The following is a 24,218-nucleotide window of genomic DNA, read 5'->3' on the forward strand; positions in this document are numbered from 1 at the left end:
TGAGTCACGACTGAATAGCTCCTCTTCAAGTGCATGATATCTCCCTTCCTACATGTGTGTTCCATTTGAAACCACCACTGTGTGTGTGTGTGTGTGTGTGTGTGTGTGTGTGTGTGTGTGTGTGTGTGTGTGTGTGTGTGTGTGTGTGTGACATTACAATTCCAGTAGTGTTCTATAATGGTCATTCAGGGATAAGTACATGATACTACTGTGTTTTCCTGGTTCAGGTGATGAGAAACACTTCCCATATCAGTGGCATCTCCAATGTAAGCAATTCCCTGGTAAGTCTGCTCCCTCCCGTCATTCGATCTTTGAGAGAGTGGTCAGTGGAGCCTGCCTAGATCGCTCCTGTAGTGGAGGAAGTTCTTCTGTGATGTCAGCAAATGTTTAGACAAGCTGGAGAGCTGTTGAATTTAGAGTTCTTCACAGTTCTGGAACATTCCCAGGGCTCTGATCTTACGGGGTTAAACATATATCATATATACCACATATACAAAAGTTTGGAGTCACTTAGAAAAAAGTCCATTCAAATAACAACAAATTGATCAGAAATACAGTGTAGTCATTCCAGGATGCTGGCCTTCTAGGCAGAGTTGCAAAGAAAAAGCCATATCTCAGACTGGCCAATAAAAATAAAAGATTAAGATGGGCAAAAGAACACAGACACTGGACAGAGGAACTCTGCCTAGAAGGCCAGCATCCCAGAGTCGCCTCTTCACTGTTGACGTTGAGACTGGTGTTTTGCGGGTACTATTTAATGAAGCTGCCAGTTGAGGAATTGTGAGGCGCCTGTTTCTCAAACTAGACACTAATGTACTTGTCCTCTTGCTCAGTTGTTCCCCCCGGGGCCTCCCACTCCTCTTTCTATTCTGGTTAGAGCCAGTTTACACTGTTCTGTGAAGGGAGTAGTACACAGCGTTTTACCAGATCTTCAGTTTCTTGACAATTTCTCACATGGAATAGCCGTCATTTCTCAGAACAAGAATAGGCTGATGAGTTTCAGAAGAATGTGCCTGGCCATTTTGAGCCTGTAATCGAACCCACAAATGCTGATGTACCAGATACTCAACTAGTCTTAAGAAGGCCAGTTGTATTGCTTCTTTAATCAGCACAACAGTTTTCAGCTGTACTAACATAATTGCAAAAGGGTTTTCTAAAGATCAAATAGCCCTTAAAATTATAAACTTGGATTAGCTAACACAACGTGCCATTGGAACAGAGGAGTGATGGTTGCTGGTAATGGGCCTCTGTACACCTATGTAGATATTCCCTAAAAAATCTGCAGTTGCCAGCTACAATAGTAATTTACAGCATTAACAATGTAGTAGAATCCCTATGTTTTCTTATCAATAATGTCCATGGCGCTCTGCTCACTGAAGCCCGCTGTAACCCCATTGTTTGCTGTCCTTTCTGCCACTCCTCGGATGTTCCTAATAGCAAATCGCTCCTAGCCCGCCCAACCAGAGGCGTCAGATGGCCCCTGTCATGTCTAAACCAGTCATGCTGTCCCAGAATCAGTCCCATCGACCTACCCTACACGCTGAGGGCCTGGTAAGAAACACAGACTCAGCACTGTCCGCCTACTCCTCCTCTCTCCCTCTCCCTAAACACCCTCAACCCCTCTCCGCATGCTTGCTGTGTTCTCCTGTCACTCTCCCTAGCCGGGGTGCTACGTTTGTTCACGCTGTTTCTCTGCTGCACCAGACAAGGCTGGTTAGTGTACCGGTGCTAACTTCCTTATCAGGAGGAGACCCTGTCTTTACTCTGCTCCCAACTGGTCAATTACCATGTGTCATCACCATCCAGAAAAACCAAGGGAGGATCAGGCCTGGCTTTTATATATTGTCCAATTCTGTTGTCAAAGATGAATCCACAAACTGAGAGAGCGTGCAAGTCTTTTGCAGTTTAGCTGCAGAACTTCTTAGTAACGGAGTGAAATGATACAGCATCAGAACATGACTCGCCTTCCAATAGTGAGAGGAGTGAGAGTGTATTGTTTCTTTGCCTGTCTGAAATTCGGAATACATTGATGTTCCCGATAGGTTGTCTATAGGTTGTCTGAGTCTTTGCGATGCTATTCATCTGAAAGGGGACAGGTCCACGGGGGTGAATGGTAGGAGAGCGATTGCTGAAAGACCAGTGGGACGGAATCGAAGCAGCAGCGGCTTAGATCACCAGACCAACCCAAGCCGTTATCCAGAATGCCTTATGAGTCAGAGTCACAGAAACGGAGAAGCTCTGCTGCAGTTTGATAGATGCTGAGACCCTCTCAAGCCCCACTGTCCGTCTGTAAGACTGACGCTCTATCTGCTGCTATTTAGACCACACAGGATGCCCATCTCAGCCCGTCTCTCCCTCTTGTCATAAATGCCTGTTGATTAAATGGATGGCCACCACCCGTGGATATAGCCTACAGTACAGTTTAGGTGCAGTCCGTTTCAGGCTTTGACGTTTGGTGACTGCTGTGTTAGCACTCCAAAGATGTCGCATAAAGTTGACTTTTCCAATTTTTTCAATTGTTTTATTCCTTTCGCTGCGTCAAACGTTTTGTCTTTGCAGCCTTCTTCAAGTCTGTTGGTAATATTTTTCGTTCAAAACAGAATTTATAGGCCACAGGTGAGCAATTTAAACCCTGTCCTTATCAAGAACACTGTCCATATCATATATTTGCATATCATTTATGAGTTAGGCTCACATATTTATGAACGACCTAGCCTGATGCCCTTTGTGGTAAGCTATCCAGTAGATGTATATAGTGTATCAAAATGAGCGGATGGTTCACGTCTCATTAACCCCAATTGCTCTTTGTGCCCGCTCCCGTACCCTATAATTCTGTATTTCTTTGCATTTGTATGCGTGTAGACCAGAGAATCTGATTGGCAGATGAGTGGCAACCCCGATTAGAAGCACCTGTTGCTCGTCAGTTGCTCACCTGTGTGCCCTGTAAATGCTGATCATTAAAAGCTGAAACGTCTGTGTACGCTACTGCTGATTCAAATAAAATAATAAACCAAATCGAAAAATGATATCAGCCTTACGCAACATCTTTTTGAGTGCAGACCCATCACATCATTTTGCTTATATGAGTTTACAGGTTTTACGTACCAACCAAAGTTCTGGGAGAGCACGATGGTCCCCTTTTGATTGGCTACTGTGTTAGCTCTAGAAGATCCAAAGCATTTAGCTACAGTCTAGTTAGGATTCAGATTAGATAGTGTGGTACCAACATGGAGAATTATTTCGTAAATTATTTTGTAAAGTGAAGTTGATCCAAGGTGAAGGTTTTGCTGATGTTGACAGAGAGACAGACTTAAAAAAAAATGTTTTTAAGTTCACCTTTATTTAACTAGGCAAGTCAATTAAGAATACATTCTTATTTACAATGAAGGCCTACTCCGGCCAAACCCGGACAATGCTGGGCCGATTGTGCGCCACCCTCCCAATTACAGCCAGATGTGATACAGCCTGGATTTGAATCAGGTACTATAGTGATGCCTCTTGCACTGAGATACAGTGCCTTAGACCACTGCGCCACTCGGGAGCCTAGACAGAGGGAGCCTAGACAGAGGGAGCCCAGACAGAGGGAGCCCAGACAGAGGGAGCCCAGACAGAGGGAGCCCAGACAGAGGGAGCCCAGACAGAGGGAGCCCAGACAGAGGGAGCCCAGACAGAGGGAGCCCAGACAGAGGGAGCCCAGACAGAGGGAGCCCAGACAGAGGGAGCCTAGACAGAGACTCTGAAAGAAAGAGGAAGCAACTCATAAAGAGAGAAACGGAGAGAGACTTTTTGTATTTCTTTAATAAGCCATCCTCACTATATTGAAACACCACAGTAACCCCAGTGAGTCCCCCGGCAGCTAAAAATTGCATTGCATACCATCAAACCACTGCTCAACCACATTTCACAGTACAATACACATTCCATATCCATATTACAAATGTATATTTAACCCGCCCTCTCCAGCAGTACAGTCCTAAGCCCCCGCATATCTTGAAATACCCCCAGATAGTTGACCATCTAGTATTTATAATCAACCTGTCATGACTTTATTTTCATTAAGCTGATGACTGTTATTTATTTAATCCACTAACTATGTTTAATTGTTACCTGACTAAATTGATCATGTAACAACTAACTCATTAGGAAGTTGGGGCACCACGGAAGAGTTTGCTTAAAGAGTTACCATCTCCCGAATTAAACTCTATAAGATATATCTATTACATCGATAAACAGTCATCTTATTAATCATTACCTCTTATCATTATGAACAGTCGTAACCTCATGCATCTACAAAAACACCAGCCTTACTCATGATTCAGTACTACACAAATTGGTTGAATAATTTATTTACAAGTTAACTAAATAATAACAGGATAACATACACACTTAATACATGAGACAAAGGTCCCTGGCGGACTTCTACAATATGGTGGCTTTTTACCCAACTACATGGAGAGGGAGAGAAAGAGAAAAAGACACTTATCGTCGATACATTTCAGAACTATTCTCACATTAATCATATAGTTTGCACACAAACCACTGCCCGTTTGGAATAAGAAATCATGAATGTATTTACATGTGAGTGCCTTTGTTCGGTCGGAACCAACCCTCCTTAGGAAGTTTGTTGGCCTTTCAGTGGCAAGCTGTACGGCTCTGATTGTCTGAAAGGGGTCTCCACTTTCCCGTCTTCTACTATTGTTCACTCTGGAAGATAGCTAGCCAGCCGTGGCAACGGTTCCCATTGGTGATGAGCGTAGTAGGATAGTCTCACTTAGATTCGCTTTTCTAGATATTTGACTCAAGACAGCTAATCAACTGTCTCAGTGATTGTCTGGGAGGTGAGATTCTCGCCTACACCTCGTGTTGATTATTCAGCATTTGGACCACGATGGACATAAGATGCAGCTCGCCGTCTCACTTGTCTAAAGGTGAGGTGAGTTTATTTCTTCACCTCGTGTTGAGGTTCAAAGTTACAACCTTTTCATACATGTAGCTACCGCCTCACGTTTCCTGGTCTGATGTTAATCTCTGTTGGCAAGCCTTTTATGTCCTCTGGCCGAAGGGGACGGTTCCGTCCATCTGACACTCTCTCTGACCTTATCGGGGTGTGGCTACCTACTTATGAACAGTTTATAGGAGATAGATTCTCTTATACCTCCTAAAATCACTTTCATATCTTAACAACAATACTTTCTTAATATGTCATATTATATGCACAATGTATTGGATGGAAACTTGACAGATAAAGGGGATATTCTTTCCAAGTTACAGTATTACGTCCGTACAGTTTTTAACTTTAATTGAATTTGTCACATGGTTAGCAGAGGATTTTGTGAGTGTAGTGACATGCTTGTGCTTCTAGTACAGACAGTGCAGTAATATCTAACATTTCCCCAACAACTACCTAATACACACAAATCTAAAGGGGTGAATGAGAATATGTACATGTAAGTATATGGATGAGCGATTGCTGAGCAGCAAAAGCAAGGTGCAGTAGATGGTATAAAATACAGTATATACATGTGATAGTAAGATATGTAAACATTATTAAAGTGGCATTATTTAGAGTGAATTGTATAAAGTGACTAATGATTCATTTATTAAAGTGGCCAGTGATTGGGTCTCAATGTAGGCAGCAGCCTCTCTGAGTTAGTGATTGCTCTTTAGCAGTCTGATGGCCTTGAGATAGAAGCTGTTTTTCAGTCTCTCAGTCCCAGCTTTGATGCACCTGTACTGACCTCGCCTTTTGGATGATAGTGGTGTGAACAGGCAGTGGCTCGGGTGGTTGATGTCCTTGATGATCTTTTTGGCCTTCCTGTGACATCGGGTACTGTTGGTGTCATGGAGGGCAGGTAGGGTTGATGCGTTATGCAGACTGCACCACCCTCAGGAGAGCCTTGCGGTTGAGGGTGTTGAAGTTGCCGTACCAGGCTGTAGCTTTCTTTAGCTCCCCACTGACCATTCCCCATATTCTTATGTTAGAATTATTGTTCCAATATTCACTTTTGATGTGCTAGAGTTTCGGCCGGAAAACTTCTGTGAAACAAAGAACATTCCTTGGGTTAAATACTGGAGTGAGAGAGAAAGTCTCCTTCTCCTGTAATTTATGACAGGGTGTGAACTGTCAACCCCCCAGGAGCCCCCCCCCCCCCAAGCTGATCTGACCCGTTCAGATCCTCACAGAACAGTCATGACACACCCTAAGGCATAGAGGGAGGGAAGTAGCTTGGGGGGTGTCGTAGTGTCAATCTCTAATGACTACTGTCTGGTTCCTGTGTTACAGCCCCCGGAGATGCTGAAACGGATGGTGACGTATAACAACTCGTTTAGGTCCAACAACAAGAGACAAGTAATCCATACCCATCACCACCTTCTCCCCTGACTGTGCTCTCCTCTGCTCTGTGTGGTTCTCACTAGTTTACTGGCTGTTTTCCCTTGTTCTTTCTCATCTAAATCAATCCACCTTTCTTCCTCAGAGTGACGTGTGGAGTGACTGCCTCCTTTATTTCCCTGGTTCCCAACCTGTCCTTTCTGTTGGATGCAGTAGTCCCTTGTACACATTCGATAGCTCAACTAAATTGACTGTGGAAGTTAAGTATTATGTACATGCATTGGGCCTTCTTTTGTCTCAAGGTAGATAGGCAGATGGCGTGGATGCTGAGTAGTGTAGATAAGTGGTTGTACGTCTTCTTTTTAGTGTTCAGGTTGCCCTGAACTGAACTGAACTGACAGCCCATTGTCCCGCTGTAAATGGCATATTAGTGTTCGATACAAACTGAGACCACAAGCAACTTCCTGTGCAATGGGAAGAAGGGCCTCCATGTTTTTACTCGACCCTACAGATCATGCTTATTGTTATTAAAAACCTCGAGTTGACATTCCTTGCCTTAAAATAAACTCTGTGGCACCCTGCTATTGCACATATTCTGCACTATAGCTGGTGGAAAGTAGTGCACTATATAGGGAATAGGATGCTATTTGAGATACAAACTTGTACCGCAGAGAGCCTTTTGTACCGCAGAGAGCATCAATGTCATTGCAATAAATTGGCTTCTCATTCAGCCAGATTTAATTAACGTTCATTCTGACTCCCTCAGACTGATGTCTCCAGTCATGAAGGCATTTGTTTCAAACTGGAGACGTCTGCTTTTTGAAATGGAAAGTGCAGTGTGATTGCCTTGTTTACTGAGCTGTTGCTGCAGTGGTTGAGACATGAGTCCTCTTTCTCCTGAATGGAGATTGAGGAACTGTGGCCCTCAGATTTTGAAGGCCACAAATGACGGTGTTTGTGTGCGTGTATATCAATGAATCTCCTTTTACAATGTTTTGAAGTGAAAATAAGAAATGCTGTCGCTATCTCGCTTTACAAGACAAGGTTCTTGAACAGTGGAGCAAACAGAAAAACTGATATTTGGAAACTCTTAGTATGACAATGGAAGTTTACTTCAAAAACATCTATATTTTATAGTAGCAACCAATGTGTTGAAACACTGAAATGTGTTGGTTTTAACAATCGCTTTTTTCCCCATCGCTTTCTACTGCATATAATAATAATACAATTAAATTATATCTTTACATTAAAAATCAGTCATTCCAATAAATGTTATACCCTTTGATCTTCAAGAATAGGATTTGGAAATATGGAAGTATAGATTAGCCAAATTGTTTTACCTGAGCACTAAGGTCTTATTATCCAGCCCTACTCGGTTGTTTATGATTTTGTTGTTCATGGAGGACTGATTGGGCTCATTGATTTGAGTTGAAAAATAAATGCTGCACTCATGGAATGGCATGCTTTGATCACTGAGAAGTGCTATTTACATGTGAAAAATGAATGGCAGTTGCTGCCTTTGCTATACTGTAGGGCTATTGTTTACCTTTTTGTTGGTGACACTTTGATATCTTGATAATATGCAGCTGTTTAAAGGGCAAATCCACAGATGAAACTAACAAACCGTCGCCTCTGTTTTGGCAAAAAGCTGAGGGATGGGCCTGGATGCAAGGACGGACTATCCATGATATCAAAATGATTGTTTTAACCATGTTTTGAGGCCATACAGTGTTTGTTTACATTTACAATGTTTACAAACATTTAGAGAAAAACGTGCTTATATTTTGGGTTCTCATGGAGTGTAACACTTGAACTAAGCTTATGAGGCATTTATATTATTCAAGAATCAAAGGATATACAGTTGAAGTCGGAAGTTGACATACACCTTAGCCACATACATTTAAACTCAGTTTTTCACAATTTCTGACATTAAATCCTCGTAAAAATTCCCTGTCTTAGGTCAGTTAGGATCACCACTTTCTTTTAAGAATGTGAAATGTTAGAATAATAGTAGAGAGAATGAATTATTTCAGCTTTTATTTATTTCATCACATTCCCAGTGGGTCAGACGTTTACCTACACTCAATTAGTATTTGGTAGCATTGCCTTTAAATTGTTTAACCTGGGTCAAATGTTTCGGTAGCCTTCCACAAGCTTCCCACAATAAGTTGTGTGAATTCTGACCCATTCCTCCTGACAGAGCTGGTGTAACTGAGTCAGGTTTGTAGGCCTCCTTGCCCGCACAAGCTTTTTCAGTTCTGTCCACAAATTTTCTATAGGATTGAGGTCAGGGCTTTGTGATGGCCACTCCAATACCTTGACTTTGTTGTCCTTAAGCAATTTTGTCACAGCTTTGGAAGTATAATTGGAGTCATTGTCCATTTGGAAGACCCATTTGCGATCAAGCTTTAACTTCCTGACTGATGTCTTGTGATGTTGCATCAACATATCCACATTATCTTCACTCCTCATGATGCCATCTATTTTGTGAAGTGCACCAGTCCGTCCTGCAGCAAAGCACCCCCACAACATGATGCTGCCACCCCCGTGCTTCACGGTTGGGATGGTGTTCTTCGGCTTACACGCATCCTCCTTTTTCCTCCAAACATAACGATGGCCGTTATGGCCAAACAGTTCTATTTTTGTTTCATCAGACTAGAGGACATTTCTTCAAAAAGTACGATCTTTGTCCCCATGTGCAGTTGCAAACCGGAGTCTGGCTTTTTTATGGCAGTTTTGGAGCAGTGGCTTCTTCCTTGCGGAGTGGCCTTTCAGATTATGTCAATATATACTGTGGATATAGATACATTTGTACCTGTTTCCTCTAGAGGTCGACCGATTCTGATTTTTCAACGCCGATACCAAACCGATTATTGGAGGACCCAAAAAAAAGCTGATACCGATTAATCAGTCGATAAAAAAAATACAAAAACATTTATTTGTAATAATGACAATTCCAACAATACTGAATGAACACTTATTTTAACTTAATATAATACATCAATACAATTTATTTAGCCTCAAATAAATAATGAAACATGTTCAATTTGGTTTAAATAATGCAAAAACAAAGTGTTGGAGAAGAAAGTAAAAGTGCAATATGTGCCATGTAAGAAAGCTAACGTTTAAGTTCCTTGCTCTTAACATGAGAACATATGAAAGCTGGTGGTTCCTTTTAACATGAGTCTTCAATATTTCCAGGTAAGAAGTTTTAGGTTGTAGTTATTATAGGAATTATAGGACTATTTCTCTCTATACCATTTGTATTTCATTAACCTTTGACTATTGGATGTTCTTATAGGCACATTAGTATTGCCAGTGTAACAGTATAGCTTCCGTCCCTCACCTCACCCCTACCTGAGCTCGAACCAGGAACACATCGACAACAGCCACCCTCGAAGCAGCGTTACCCATGCAGAGCAAGGGGAATAACTACTCCAAATCTCAGAGTGAGTGACGATTGAAACGCTATTAAAGCGCACCCCGCTAACTAGCTAGCCATTTCACATCGGTTACACCAGCCTAATCTCGGGAGTTGATGGGCTTGAAGTCATAACAGTGCAATGTTTGAAGCACAGCAAAGGGCTGCTGGCAAAACGCACGAAAGTGCTGTTTGAATGAATGCTTACGAGCCAACTGGTGTCCACCATCGCTCAATCAGACTGCTCTATCAAATCATAGACATAATTATAACATAATAACACACAGAAATACGAGCCTTGGGTCATTAATATGGTCGAATCCAGAAACTATCATCTCGAAAACAAGACGTTTATATTCTTTCAGTGAAATACGAAACCGTTCTGTATTTTATCTAACGGGTGGCATCCATTAGTCTAAATATTCCTGTTACATTGCACAACCTTCAATGTTATGTCATAATTACGTAAAATTCTGGCAAATTAGGCGGCCCAAACTTTTGCATTTGCACTGACTCTATGTGCAATGAACGCAAGAGAAGTGACACAATTTCACCTGGTTAATATTGCCTGCTAACCTGGATTTATTTTAGTTAAATATGCAGGTTTAAAAATATTTACTTCTGTCTATTCATTTTAAGAAAGGCATTAATGTTTATGGTTAGGAACACATTGGAGCAAGGACAGTCCTTTTTCGTGAATACTCACCGCATCGATTATATGTAACACAGGACACGCTAGATAAACTAGTAATATCATCAACCATGTGTAGTTAACTAGTGATTATGATTGATTGATTGTTTTTTATAAGATAAGTTTAATGCTGGCTGGCAACTTACCTTGCCTTTCTGCATTCGCGTAACAGGCAGACTCCTTGTGGAGTGCAATGAGAGGCAGGTAGTTAGAGTGTTGGACTAGTTAACTGTAAGGTTGAAAGATTGAATCCCCGTGCTGACAAGGTAAAAATCTGTGGTTCTGCCACTGAACAAGGCACTTAACCCACCGTTCCTAGGCCGTCATTGAAAGTAAGAATGTGTTCTTAACTGACTTGCCTAGTTAAATAAAGATTAAATAAAGGTGTAAAAAAAAAACTTGGCCAAATCGGTGTCCAAAAATACCGATTTCCAATTGTTATGGAAACTTGAAATCGGCCCTAATTAATCGGCCATTCCGATTAATCGGTCGACCTCTAGTTTCCTCCAGCGTCTTCACAAGGTCCTTTGCTGTTGTTCTGGGATTGGTTTGCACTTTTCGCACCAAAGTACGTTAATCTCTAGGAGACAGAATGCGTCTCCTTCCTGAGCGGTATGACGGCTGCGTGGTCCCATGGTGTTTATACTTGCATACTATTGTTTGTACAGATGAACGTGGTACCTTCAAGCGTTTGGATATTGCTCCCAAGGATGAACCAGACTTGTCAAGGTCTACAATTTTTTTTCTGAGGTCTTGGCTGATTTCTTTTGATTTTCGGAGAGGTGTCAAGCAAAGAGGCACTGAGTTTGAAGGCCTATTCCTGCTCTTTTCCAGCATTCCATCAAACCCATTTGGTGTGTCATCATAGTGGTCTCTGACTTGTGGTCAGACTCGCTCAGGTGGAACAAATTTAAACTTCCGCCTTTTTTCAATGTTGATTTGAATGTCATTGAGAAAACAGAGGAGTGTCAAAGATTTTTCAAAAGTATCTGTAATCTGATTACAATATTTTTGCTGGTAATTTAACGGATTACAGTTACCGTTTTTCTGGTAACCCCTTACATGTAACGTTTTACGTTACTCCCCAACCCTGTAGGCGCACCAGGCTTCAGTGTGTCAAGAACTGTAACGCTGCTGGGTTTTTCACGCTCAACAGTTTCCTGTGTGTATCAAGAATGGTCCACCACCCAAACGACATCCAGCCAACTTGACACAACTGTGGGAAGCATCGGAGTCAACATGGGCCAGCATCCCTGTGGAACACTTTCGACACCTTGTAGAGTCCATGCCACGACGAACTGAGGCTGTTCTGGGGGAAAGGGGGGTTCATCTTAATATTAAAGAGATGTTCCTAATGTTTTGTACACTCCGTGTGTATAGTTAGCCTTCTCTCTACGGTCGCATAGACCTTGTCATCACTTTATTTTTCAGAGCTGGAAAGACATGGAAAATGAGTCCACAGCCTTGGTTTTTGTTGTATTATAACATTAATCAATTTGAAATACCATTTAAAGACAGAAGTGGTTGTCAAAGGAAATCTAGCCCTTGTGCACTCACCACACTCGTTCTCTGTTAGAACCTAATTACATCATTACATGCCAACGTCATTTAGAAAAGTAATAAGCTACATTGCCATTGCCATTGTGTAAGATGTCATATTACTGAGCAAGAAATCAGTTAAGAGACCAGGGTGATATAGGGCCTGCATTATAGGCCTATTGTTCAACCATGCTTCCTAGTGGCGCTGAACCTCAAATGCAGCACTGCCATGTTGAACTGTCTAATATGTTGTTTTGTCTTTCAGGGCTTTCAGAAATACGTGGAAGACTTTGATCCCCACTCCATGGTACTGTATGTCTGTCTATAGCTGCAAGACCTTTAGACGTACAGGATCATGTCATGTGTACAGGCGTGTGACACGTGCCAACGAAGATCTGTTAACCGTGACTATAAAGCCGTTTGTAAATGTCAGTCTCCATTGTGAGCCATCCCATAGTTGACCTTCTCGGTTCTGTGTGGCCATTGAGTCACTGTAACATCCATTCTGTGTTATAGCCTTCCTGGAAACCTCAGTGGGACACCTCTAATGTTCTCATCTTTCTTGAAAATAGTCAATGCGCCTCAGGGAAATGGTTTTCTATACCTAAAGCCATACATTGCCTTCGGAAAGTATTCAGACCCCCTTGACTTTTTGTACATTTTGTTACGTTACAGCCATATTAAATTGATTAAATAGTTTTTTTTCTCTCTGCCTCAATCCACACACAATATCCTATAATGATGAAGCAAAAACAGGATTAGAAATGTTTGCAAATGTCTTACAAAAAGAACTGAAATAACACATTTACATAAGTATTCAGGCCATTTACTCAGTACTTTGTTGAAGCCGCTTTGGCAGCGATTACAGCATTGAGTCTTCTTGGGTATGACGCTACAAGCTTGGCACACCTGTATTTGGGGAGTTTCTCCCATTCTTCTCTGCAGATCAAGCTCTATCAGGTTGGATGGGGAGCATTGCTGCACAGCTATTTCCAGGTCTCTCCAGAGATGTTCAACTGGGTTCAAGTCCGCAATCTGGCTGGGCCACTAAAGGACATTCAGAGACTTGTCCTGAGGCCACTCTTGCATTGTCTTTGCTCTGTGCTTAGGGTAGTCGTCCTGTTGGAAGGTGAACCTTCGCCCCAGTCTGAGGTCCTGAGCGCTCTGGAGCAGGTTTTCATCAAGGATCTCTCTATACTTTGCTCTGTTCATTTTTGCCTTGATCCTGACTAGTCTCCCAGTCCCTCCCCTGAAAAACTTCCCCACAGCATGATGCTGCCACCATCATGCTTCACCTTAGAGATGGTGCCAGGTTTTCTCCAGACGTGATGCCTGGCATTCAGGCAAAATAGTTCAATTTTGGTTTCATCAGACCAGAGAACGGCAAACTCTAATTGGGCTGTCATGTGCCTTTTACTGAGGAGTGTTCCAAACTTCTTCCATTTAAGAATGATGGAGGCCACTGTGTTCTTGGGGACCTTGAATGCTGCATAAATGTTTGGATACCCTTCCCCAGATCTGTGCCTCGACACAATCCTGTCTCGGAGCTCTACGGACAATTCCTTTGACCTCATGGCTTGGTTTTTGCTCTGACATGCACTGTCAACTGTGGGACCTGATATAGACAGGTGTGTGCCTTTCCAAATCATGTCCAATCAATTGAATTTACCACAGGTGGACTCCAAGTTGTAGAAACATCTCAAGGATGATCAATGGAAACCGGATGCACCTGAGCTCAATTTCAAGTCTCATAGCAAAGGGTCTGAATACTTATGTAAAAAAGCTATTTCTGTTTTTTATTTTCAATATATTTGCTAAAATTTCAAAACTTTTTTTTTTTTTTGCTTTGTCATCATGGGGTATTGTGTGTAGATTGCCGAGGATTTTGATTTATTTAATCCATTTTAGAATAAGGCTGTAACGTAACAAAATGTGGAAAAAGTAAAGTGGTCTGTATACTTTCCAAAGGCACTGTATATAATAGAGATATAATGTATAGATTGTACAATCCATACATATCTATTCACTGTGATCCAGTGTTGTAATGTTATGTGTTTTGTTTTGACTCCATCCATCTCTGCTGGTTGTGTTAACAGTTCTCCTCGGAACAGATAGCTGGGCGAGACGTGAGACTACTGAGAATCAAAAAGGTAAGCAGAATTACCATCAGGATGAACTGTCCAGTTTTGACTATACTTTTCAGGTTGTTATATTTTTATTAAAGGAAAGAAGGATCGAAACAAACTTACCTTTGGGGACAATGAGGTTAATTGGCAAAACAAAAAGTTCATTCCTGCACTGCAGAATCATCTCTATTTCCTCAGACAGACAGACATACAGTAGGATGATGGTGATGATGATGATGATACATCTAAGGCTTTAAAGCTGCAATATGTAACTCTTTGGGTGATCAGACCAAATTCACATGGCAATGTGAGTTATAGATCTGTCATACTCATTGAAAGCAAGTCTAAGAAGCGGTACATCTGTTCTATGTGTGCTATTTCTATGCTTCCCGTTCACAAGTTTCGTTTTCCATCTTTTACTTTCTTTTTTTGTACACAGCTTCAAACAACTGAAAATACTATATTTTGGTTATGGAAAATATATTTCACAGTAGTTTAGATGTTACAATGATTCTCTACACTATACTTGTTTGTTTTGTCACATAAACTGAAATTAGGTGAACTATTAGAATTTTAGCAACCAGGAAATGGCGGAGCGATTTCTTTACCGTGCATTTTTAAATCATATGTAATGAATGCATAACATGTATTTCCATGTGTCTCTCTTACCTCAGGTTGGACCACTTGATCTGGCTGTGGAGGGGGGAGTAGACTCCCCTCTGGGAAAGCTAGTGGTATCTGCCATTTATGATGGAGGCTCGGCAGACAAACATGGTGAGTTCATACGTGTCAACACTTTAATTTATTTAAGGTTACAAACATCAATATCTTGTCTCAACCCTCTGTTGTCACCAATAGAAATTGAATGGCATGTTTTTGTTTCATATTTGACAGACAAACAGAATGTCAAAAGGTTTATTGCATCTCTCAGAATGATATTCAATGGTCTGATTCTGCTCTTATTAGTCTATGGCTGTGTTTACACAGGCAGCCAAGTTCTGTTATTTTGTCCAATTATGGGCAAAACAGTTGATTTGATTGGTCAAAAGACCAATTAGTGGAAAAATAATCAGAATTGGGTGGCCTGTGTAAATGCAGCCTTTATGTCCATGTGGAGCAATATTAGTAGAAAGGAATCCAAGGCTATTGAGTGGGATCTGTTTACTAAACGTAAGTTGAATCTACATAGGCAGCACTATTCACCCAGAGGTTGTTGTATGTAAAAACAAAAGTAATTTTTGTGATTGTGTGTGTGCGTGTGCCTCCCCAGGTGGGATAGTGCCAGGAGATGAGGTGATGGCTGTGAATGGGAAGATCCTGACGGACTCCTCACTGACAGAAGGACAAAACTCTCTGACCCGTGCCTGGAACAGTGGAGGGGTATGCTTTTAACTGTCTCTTTTACACTCTTAACAACAACAATGTCTAAAGATCAGAAATACTGGGGGGGCATATCCGAGGCTATCAGTTTGATCCTGTATTGTGGAATACTACCCCGGTTGTTTTGTGCTGACGGTAATTTGTCTTACATGAGTCTTATTGATAAGACCAGCCCCGATCAAAACGTCAACAGTCGGGACAGTTGGTTTTATAGTGAGGGGAGGGGGAGATTTATTTGGATCAATAGCTCTGTGATATTCTTTTAACCCTGCAAATCCTATATGGAAGAGGGATAGACAGTTCATCATTATATGAGCCAAGCATCACTGATTTTTTTATTTATCTGAATGTGTGCCTTTAGGATTGGATTGACCTGGTGATAGCAGTGTCACCTCCAAAAGAGTATGAAGATGAGGTGTAAGTACATACTCTCCATCAAGTCCACATGTGGTACAATCTCTGCAGTATGTGAATACACACAATGCGTAGCTTATAAATGCTCACAATGATTCAGTTGAAGGTAGATGCAGGGCGTAATGTTTCAATTGACTTGTTATTTACAGTGCATTCAGGAAGTATTTAAGACGCCTTGACTTTTTCATGTTAGTCTTATTTTTAAAATAATTACATTGTTTTTGTTCCCTCATCAATCTACCCTCAATACCTCAAAATGACAAAGCAATGTTTTTAGAAATGTTAGCAAATATATTAAAAAAAACTAAAACAGAAACATCACATTTACATAAGCATTCAGACCCTTTACTCAGTACTTTGTTGAAGCACCTTTGTCAGCGATTACAGCCTTCAGTCTTCTTGGGTATGACGCTACAAACTTGGCACACCTGTATTTGGGGAGTTCCTCCCATTCTTCTATGCAGATCCTCTCAAGCTCTGTCAGGTTAGGTGGGGAGCGTCTCTCCAGAGATGTTCAATCAGGTTCAAGTCCGGGCTCTGGCTGGGCCACTCAAGGACATTCAGAGACTTGTCCCGAAGCCACTCCTGCGTTGTCTTGGCTGTGTGCTTAAGGTCATTGTCCTGTTGGAAGGTGAACCTTCGCTCCAGTCTGAGGTCCTTAGCGCTCTGGAGCAAGGATCTATCTGTACTTTACTCTGTTCATCTTTCCCTCGATCCTGACTAATCTCCTAGTCCCTACTACTGAAAAACATCCACACCGCATGATGCTGCCACCACCATGCTTCACCGTAGGGATGGTGCCAGTTTTCCTCCAGATGTGACGCTTGGCATTCAGGCCAAAGAGTTCAATCTTGGAGTAATTTAGGTGCCATTTGGCAAACTCCAAGCGGGCTGTCATGTGCCTTTTACTGAGGAGTGGCTTCCGTCTGCCCACTCTACCATAAAGGCCTGATTGGTGGAGTGCTGCAGAGATGGTTGTCCTTCTGGAAGGTTCTCCAATCTCCACAGAGGAACTCCAGAGCTCTTTCAGAGTGACCATCGGGTTCTTAGTCACCTCTCTGACCAAGGCCTTTCTCTCTCAATTTCTCTGTTTGGCCGGGCAGCCAGCTCTAGGAAGAGTCTTGGTGGTTCCAAACTTCTTCCATTTAAGATTGATGGAGGCCACTGTATTCTTGGGGACCTTCAATACTGCATAATTGTTTTGGTACCCTTCCCCAGATCCGTGCCACGACAGGTGTGTGCCTTTCCAAATCATGTCCAATCAATTGAATTTACCACAGGTGGACTCCAATCAAGTTGTAGAAGCATCTCAAGAATTATTAACTGAAACAGGATGCACCTCAGCTCAATTTCGAGTCTCATAGCAAAGGGTCTGAATAATTACATAAATAAGGGATTTCTGTTTTGTATTTTTCATAAATTTGCTAAAGATTTTAACATGTTTTTTGCTTTGTTATTATGGGGTTTTGTGTATAGATTGATGAGGACAGTTTTTTATTTGATCCATTTTAGAATAAGGCTGTAACGTAACAATGTGGAAAAGGGGACAGGTGGTCTGAATACTTTCCGAATCCACTGTATGTGTTGACTGTGATGTGACTATAGCTAAATGGCCTCTCATGTAGTCAAAGTAGTGTGTATGTCTGTTAGACTGTCTATCTGTCGATGTTCATGTCTGTGTGTCTGTCGGTGTGTGTGTGTGTGTTCAGCCCAAAGTCAACATCAGTCAGTCCTACTGTGAACAGAAAGGTGTTTGAAGGCAGTGCATCAGTGTACAGACAAGGCTACCGGCTCCAGTTTTAGCCCTAACCTCTCACCCTGCACACCCCCACCTGTGGGTAAAAACCCTACACCCACGCACCCCTACCTTGTGCCCCTGCCAGAGGGGATGTTTGGCATGACTGTTTGGCCCCAGGGGGAGGTGGACTGTGTGTGCTTGTGCAGTATGCATCTAATTCATGTGACAGTCTCTCTGTCAATCAGAAACGACGACACACCACCATCAGTAGTAAACAGTATGTACGTTTTATGCCTCTCATTTTAGACACTTGCTGTCACAATGAATGGCAGTGTCTGTCTTCTAGAACAATAGACACACCGCACATACAGTGCATTTCTAAGGCTCCGGCCTGCCCTAAGAGGTCACATCCATAATCAGCGTGACCGAGGTAGTGACACAGCCTTCTGCCAGCCTTCAGCAGTTGTTCTGATTGATGTTAGTCAAAGGGACTGTAACATGTTTGGACCTATACTGGGAGATTACTATAGCAGCGATCCCCAAACTGTTTTGGTGCTGTGGCCCACCACAAGCTTTGGTATTTTACCTATATGTACCCACCACGTTATGACCTACCTAGTTGAAACAAATGTTTCACAATTCATGGCCCAAATACACTGAACAAGCATATAAACGCAACCTTCAACAATCTCAAAGATTTGACTGAGTTCAAGTTCATATAAGGAAATATGTCAACTAAAATAAATATATTAGGCCCTAATCTATGGATTTCACATGACCGGGAATACAGATATGCATCTGTTGGTCACAGATATCTTAAGAAAAAGTAGGGGCGTGGATAAAAAAAACAGTCCGTATCTGGTGTGACCAGCATTTGTCTCATGCAGCGCGACACATCTCCTTTGCATAGAGTTGGTCAGGCTGTTGATTGTGGCCTGTGGAATGTTGTCCCACTCCTCTTAAATGGCTGTGCGAAGTTGCTGGATATTGGCGGGAACTGGAACATGCTGTCATACACATTGATCCAGAGCATCCCAAACATGCTCAATGGGTGACATGTCTGGTTGGTCTGCAGGTCATTGAAGAGCTGGGACATTTTTAGTTTCCAGGAAATGTGTACAGATCCTTGCAACATGGGGGCCGTGCATTATCATGCTGAAACAATATGAGGTGATGGCGGTGGGTGAATGGCACGACAATGTGCCTCAGGATCTTGTCACGGTATCTCTGTGCATTAAAATTGTCATCGATATAATGCAATTGTGTATGTAGCTTATACCTGCCCATACCATAACCCAACCGCCACCATGGGGCACTCTGTTCACAACGTTGACATCAGCAAACCCCCGCCCACATGTCTGCCATCTGCCCGGTACAGTTGAAACCGGGATTCATCCGTGAAGAGGACACTTCTCCAACGTTTCAGTGGCCATCGAAGGGGAGCATTTGCCCACTGAAGTCGATAACAAGTCCAAACTGCAATCAGGTCAAGACCCTGGTAAGGACGACGAGCACTCAGATTAAATTCCCTGAGACGGTTTCTGACAGTTTGTGCATAAATTATTTGGTTGTGCAAACCCACAGTTTCATCAACAGTCCGGGTGGCAGGTCTCAGACGATCCCGCAGGTGAAGAAGCCTGATGTGGAGGTCCTGGGCTGGTGTGGTTACACGTGGTCCTGTGGTTGTGAGGCCAGTTGGACGTACTGCCAAATTCTCTTAAACGACGTTGGAGGCAGTTTATGGTAGAGAAATTAACATAAGATTATCTGGCAACAGCTCTGGTGGACATTCCTACAGTCTGCATGCCAATTGCATGCCCCATTAGAACTTGAGACATCTGTGGCATTGTGTTGTGTGACAAAACTGCACATTTTAGAGTGGCCTTTTTATTGTCCCCAGCACAAGGTGCACCTTTGAAATCATCATCTTGATATAGCACACCTGTCCTGTGGATGGATTAGCTTGGCAAAGGATAAATGCTCACTAACAGGAATGTAAACTAATTTGTGCAGAACATCTTAGAGAAATATGTTTTTTGTGTATATGGAACATTTCTGGGATCTTTTATTTCAGCTCATGAAACATGGGACCAAAACTTTACATGTTGCGTTTATATTGTTGTTCAGTAGAGAATCCAATGGGACCATCCAGTGGGTTCAATCAGTCAATTTGGGGTTACACAGCCATAGGGTCTCTCCACACATCTGCATGTGTGTTATTTCTAACTTGCTTGTTTAGTTTAGTTTATTAGGATCCCCATTAGCTAGTGCACATGCAGCAGCTACTCTTCCTGGGATCCACATAAAACACATGAAAGAGTACAGAACAGTTACAGACAAGAACAACAATAGATATTATTACGTTCATATTAAAATGAAAAGTAATATATTGTCAAGGCACCAAGCAACAAAAACATGTATATTTACTCACTACCCAGCTAGCAATGAGGAATCGGCCCAGGAGCGGCCCTCTTCCGGGTGGCCGGAACTGTTTGAATCGACACCCGAGGACTCGGCCCGGAATCAAAATGACTGACTGCCCAGATTCGACCCAAGTACATCGGGCTGTTTCTGTCTACCGGAATTCAGCCGACATTGCCTGCATCTGACCAGAATCCCCCCAGAAGCGGCCTGATGCAATTTAAATAAATGTATACAAAATTACCCGATTTAGAAATGTTTAATATTACTATTATACATTTTATACGTACAAATTTTTACCCATCCACAAAAGAAAATTGTGTCGGAGGAAACCCTATATACACCTGGTGACCGTGTCAGCGTGCATGCGCCTGGCCCGGCACAGGAGTCGCTACAGCGCGATGGGACAAGGAAAGCCTTGTCCCATCCTTGTCCCAAACTTCCCCGGGCGGTGCTGGGCCAATTGTACGTCGCCTCATGTGTCTCCCGGTCATGGCTGGCTCGGGTCTCGAACCAGCATCTGTAGCAACGCAGTTTGTACTTTGATGCCGTGCCTTAGACCGCTGAGCCACTCAGGAGGCTCCATCCACAAAGTTTTTAATGCTTATCAATTGCCTCGCACAAAGTATCAAAATACTGAAATACTACACAGGACTCTATAAAATTGAATTGAAACACACATATTGAAATGTTAATTGTATCTTTTGATCACAGAAAATAATTAGAAAATATGGAAAAATAAATAATGAAATGTTAATTACAGAGAGTAGCCCCAATCGGCCCGAGCCCCAAGTCATACATTTGGGCCAGATAACTCACACCGGAATCGGCCCGAGCACAATGCCCGTATCCTAGCCATAAGTCATGCAGACTCGTGGCCGAGTCTGACTCTCAGCTGAGTGCCCCGACTCTCAGCCAGAATTGGCCCAGATCCACTGTGCTAGCTGGGTACTCATATATTCATATTCTTAAATACCGTATAGTTAAATTAGATCTTTAGAAAGAGGAGAGGTGCTGGGAAACATTGTATTTTTATATGTTTTTTAAACTAAACTTGCTTTTTGCCTGAGTAAGCTCTGGTGGCAGAGCATTCCATGATGACATTGCTCTATACATAACTGATTAACGCATTAAATCCGTTTTGGGTTGAGGTACTGTGAAGAAACCCATAGTGGCGTCTCTAGCGGGACTTATGACCTAAGATACATTCTAAGGCTCCTCAACTGATGATATCCAGGTCATTCGACCTGTTTCTTTCTTTCTGTAGGACGTTCTTCTGAGAGTCACCTGACCACCTGCCTGCCAAACAAGCCATACCCACCAACCAGGAACCATCGTTCTCATTTCCTCTGACATTTGACCTATTTTATCATCACAATCAAATCCCTGCGTCAAACTGTTGCAATGCAATGCTGAGCACTATTGACAGCAAGTCTGTTTGAACCAGAACCACGCCGTGATGTGCTACATGTGAACTCTCTAGAATGTGAAAGAGACTGATTCATCCTCTGTTGAGTTCCATTTACATCCCAGTACAGAAACTTTCTGAAGAAGCTAGAGGGTTATGACATCACTACGTAATACTCTGAGCCGATATTCACGGCATAAGAAGGAATTCACCTCGGGCCACACACACAAATTGGGGAAAAACAAAACATTCTTTCCAATTGAACCTCATTATAAAAGAGACAACTTCATCGTTGATTTTTGTTGTTGTTATACATACATTAAAACAATGCCGAAAAGCTGCTGTGTTGCTCAATGTACCAGGTCAAAAATCCAGACCTATGGTTTGTAATACTTCCACGTAGGGAAATAGTGCCTGCGAGAAGAGCCCTCTGGATGTCGGTGTAGGAGAGTGGGAAATGTGGGGACCCGGTGTCCAAGTACACGTAGCTATGTGTGTAGAGAACATTTCCTCACAGGTAAGACATTTCATTTGTTTAGTATCGTCCGTTTGTAACTCCACTACTTGTCGCTGTATAGTCCGTTTGTTTGTGTTGTTGGTCTTGGCCACAAGTTGTTTTACCCCAAGGTGTGCGGGGCCGCAACGTTCTATCTAATACCAACCAGGACTATCCCCCTCAGCGCCATATATTTTGTAGCCTGGGTACCCGTCTTTTTCGCCAATGTTCCACTCCTTGTAGCCTACTCCGTACTATTTGTGAAGTAAATTGAGTATATAGTATGCCAATTGCTCATAGTATGGATATAGTTAGTATGCCAAAATTACACTCAAGTGAAAGGGTACCGTTCGTTTACAGTATACTAAAATGAACTAATCGTATATAGTATACAGTATGTTAGTATGGGTATCCACAGCTGGTACTGTAGTGAAATGTTAGCTATAGCTGAAAAGACTGGTACCCGGACTATATATTTAGAGAGTTGAGACAACTTTTGCAATTTCAAATATGGTTTTAATTCTAGACATTCAGTTCCATAGCATTATTTAAATATTCCTTGTGTAATGTTAAAGTAACGGTCCAGTGTTTCCAGATTTCTATGAAATATGACCTATAATTACTTACAATATGAGTGAAATAGTTTTCCTTCCAAAAAGTGGTAATGTTAAAAAAAACTGCTTTATTGTGTTGGAATAGTGTGGGCGTACCCCAACAGGTACCCCAACCTGTCATTAAAAATATTAACGTGAGTAGAGGGCTGATTGGCCAGCTCATTCTCCTCAGGAGGATGACTTCATACTTTATGAGGAAATAGCAAGCATTTTAGAAACTGTCTGTTTGAGATATGAAGTTTGTGTTTTTTCTCCAATTTACACTTTGGCCACGTACAAGTACAGGATGAGTCAACAACATTATTTGGGTATGAGTAAACAGAATATGAACTATAAAAAGTGAGATGTTCACTGGACAGTTACTTTAATGGGTCGCTAACATGGTTGCCATATCATTTTGATTTGTCATGTAAATGCATCCTAATGCAGAAATCTCAATGTCCCAACTAATTACATAGCTATGTTCCCCATTCTTCTCATTCTAGTACACTACAGCATAGGAACACAGTTGTGAAAAACTGAACTCTGATGCTGAGGGCCATCGGTGTCAACAAGTTTTGATCCTCTGAGTTTAGTTAAATGCTAAGTGTATCTTAATGAGCTTCTAGTATGCCATAAGCCCCCTCGTTATAGGTGAAATGACACTCCTAAATCTCCAATGAAAGGTGTTTGAGCTTATCTGTATTCAGTTAGAGTATGTAATTAGCAGCAGGAGCAGCCCTGCAGGCAGGCAGGCAAGCACACTGTGATGTAATCAATGTCCCTATTTGAAATCAATGCTCTCTCAGAATCAATAAAGGTATGTGCTTACTTTGACTGATCAGATTGTCTGGATTCACGATTTGGGCAGTTTATAAAGCTGGAATTCTAATGCGTTAGTTCTCTTTCTCTCTCTCTCTCTCTCTCTCTCTCTCTCTCTCTCTCTAATAGTAGCATTATTTACATTGAATGAAACACGAGGCAGGTTTCCATTGACCCAGGTTGATTCGTCAAAAGCATTAACCATGTTTCCATCCACAGTTTTTATGTGAGTAAAGTCATACCGTATATAAAAGAATCACGACATCGGTAATGGAAACAGGAGGTTTCGGTACAATTGAATAAATGCAGACAGATAATTTGTTTGTTCGACGTGGTGGGATCTTTTTGTGTCGGTAAAATTAATTGGCGAGAACTTACGGTGGAAACGCCTTTATGCGCAAACATTGATATAATAACCATCATCTAGAAGTGAACTCGGAGTCACACAATAACATGGTGTGTGGTCCTCCCACTACGAATCGTGAAACCATGCAGTTTATTAGGCTACAAATTAAATAAGTTATGATGAACTTCACAGGGTGGTGAAAGTGCACGGAATGAGCTTGATGCTCCTTCCCAATACATGTTTAGAGTCTTATTCTGGTGACATGACGCTGTTGGCTAGAATGCACATGACAATAACAAAGTAGGCATTTTTGCTATTCAACTCAACAGCTTTTCGGACAAAACTATCGGTAGAATTGAAAAAATGCGATGGGAACAAATTGAACATTATATTTGTATTCGGTACATGAAAACTTTAATAGAAAAAGTACATTTGTGCGTTCCAAATCATCACACACTGATTTCAACCGCAACAAAGTTTGGTGGGGAAATT

At 42.0% G+C, this 24,218-nt stretch overlaps 1 protein-coding gene across 4 annotated transcripts in view; it reads left to right on the plus strand.

Annotated features, from left to right (window-relative positions):
- LOC118396445 (harmonin) overlaps positions 1-23,395 on the plus strand; it is a 46,266-nt gene extending 22,871 nt beyond the window's left edge. The window contains exons 4-12 of one of the 4 annotated variants that reach the window (XM_052465483.1): positions 228-281; positions 1,438-1,551; positions 12,248-12,289; positions 14,079-14,132; positions 14,783-14,882; positions 15,379-15,488; positions 15,850-15,905; positions 17,612-17,736; positions 21,329-23,395. In XM_052465483.1, the coding sequence (XP_052321443.1) occupies positions 228-281; positions 1,438-1,551; positions 12,248-12,289; positions 14,079-14,132; positions 14,783-14,882; positions 15,379-15,488; positions 15,850-15,905; positions 17,612-17,705 (624 nt within the window). In that variant the 3' untranslated portion in view covers positions 17,706-17,736; positions 21,329-23,395. The other 3 variants (XM_035790660.1, XM_035790661.1, XM_052465484.1) reach the window with 3 other exon arrangements.
- Positions 23,396-24,218: the final 823 nt, after the last annotated feature.

The sequence above is a fragment of the Oncorhynchus keta genome, chromosome 17 (assembly GCF_023373465.1).
Source record: "Oncorhynchus keta strain PuntledgeMale-10-30-2019 chromosome 17, Oket_V2, whole genome shotgun sequence".
NCBI lineage: Eukaryota > Metazoa > Chordata > Actinopteri > Salmoniformes > Salmonidae > Oncorhynchus > Oncorhynchus keta.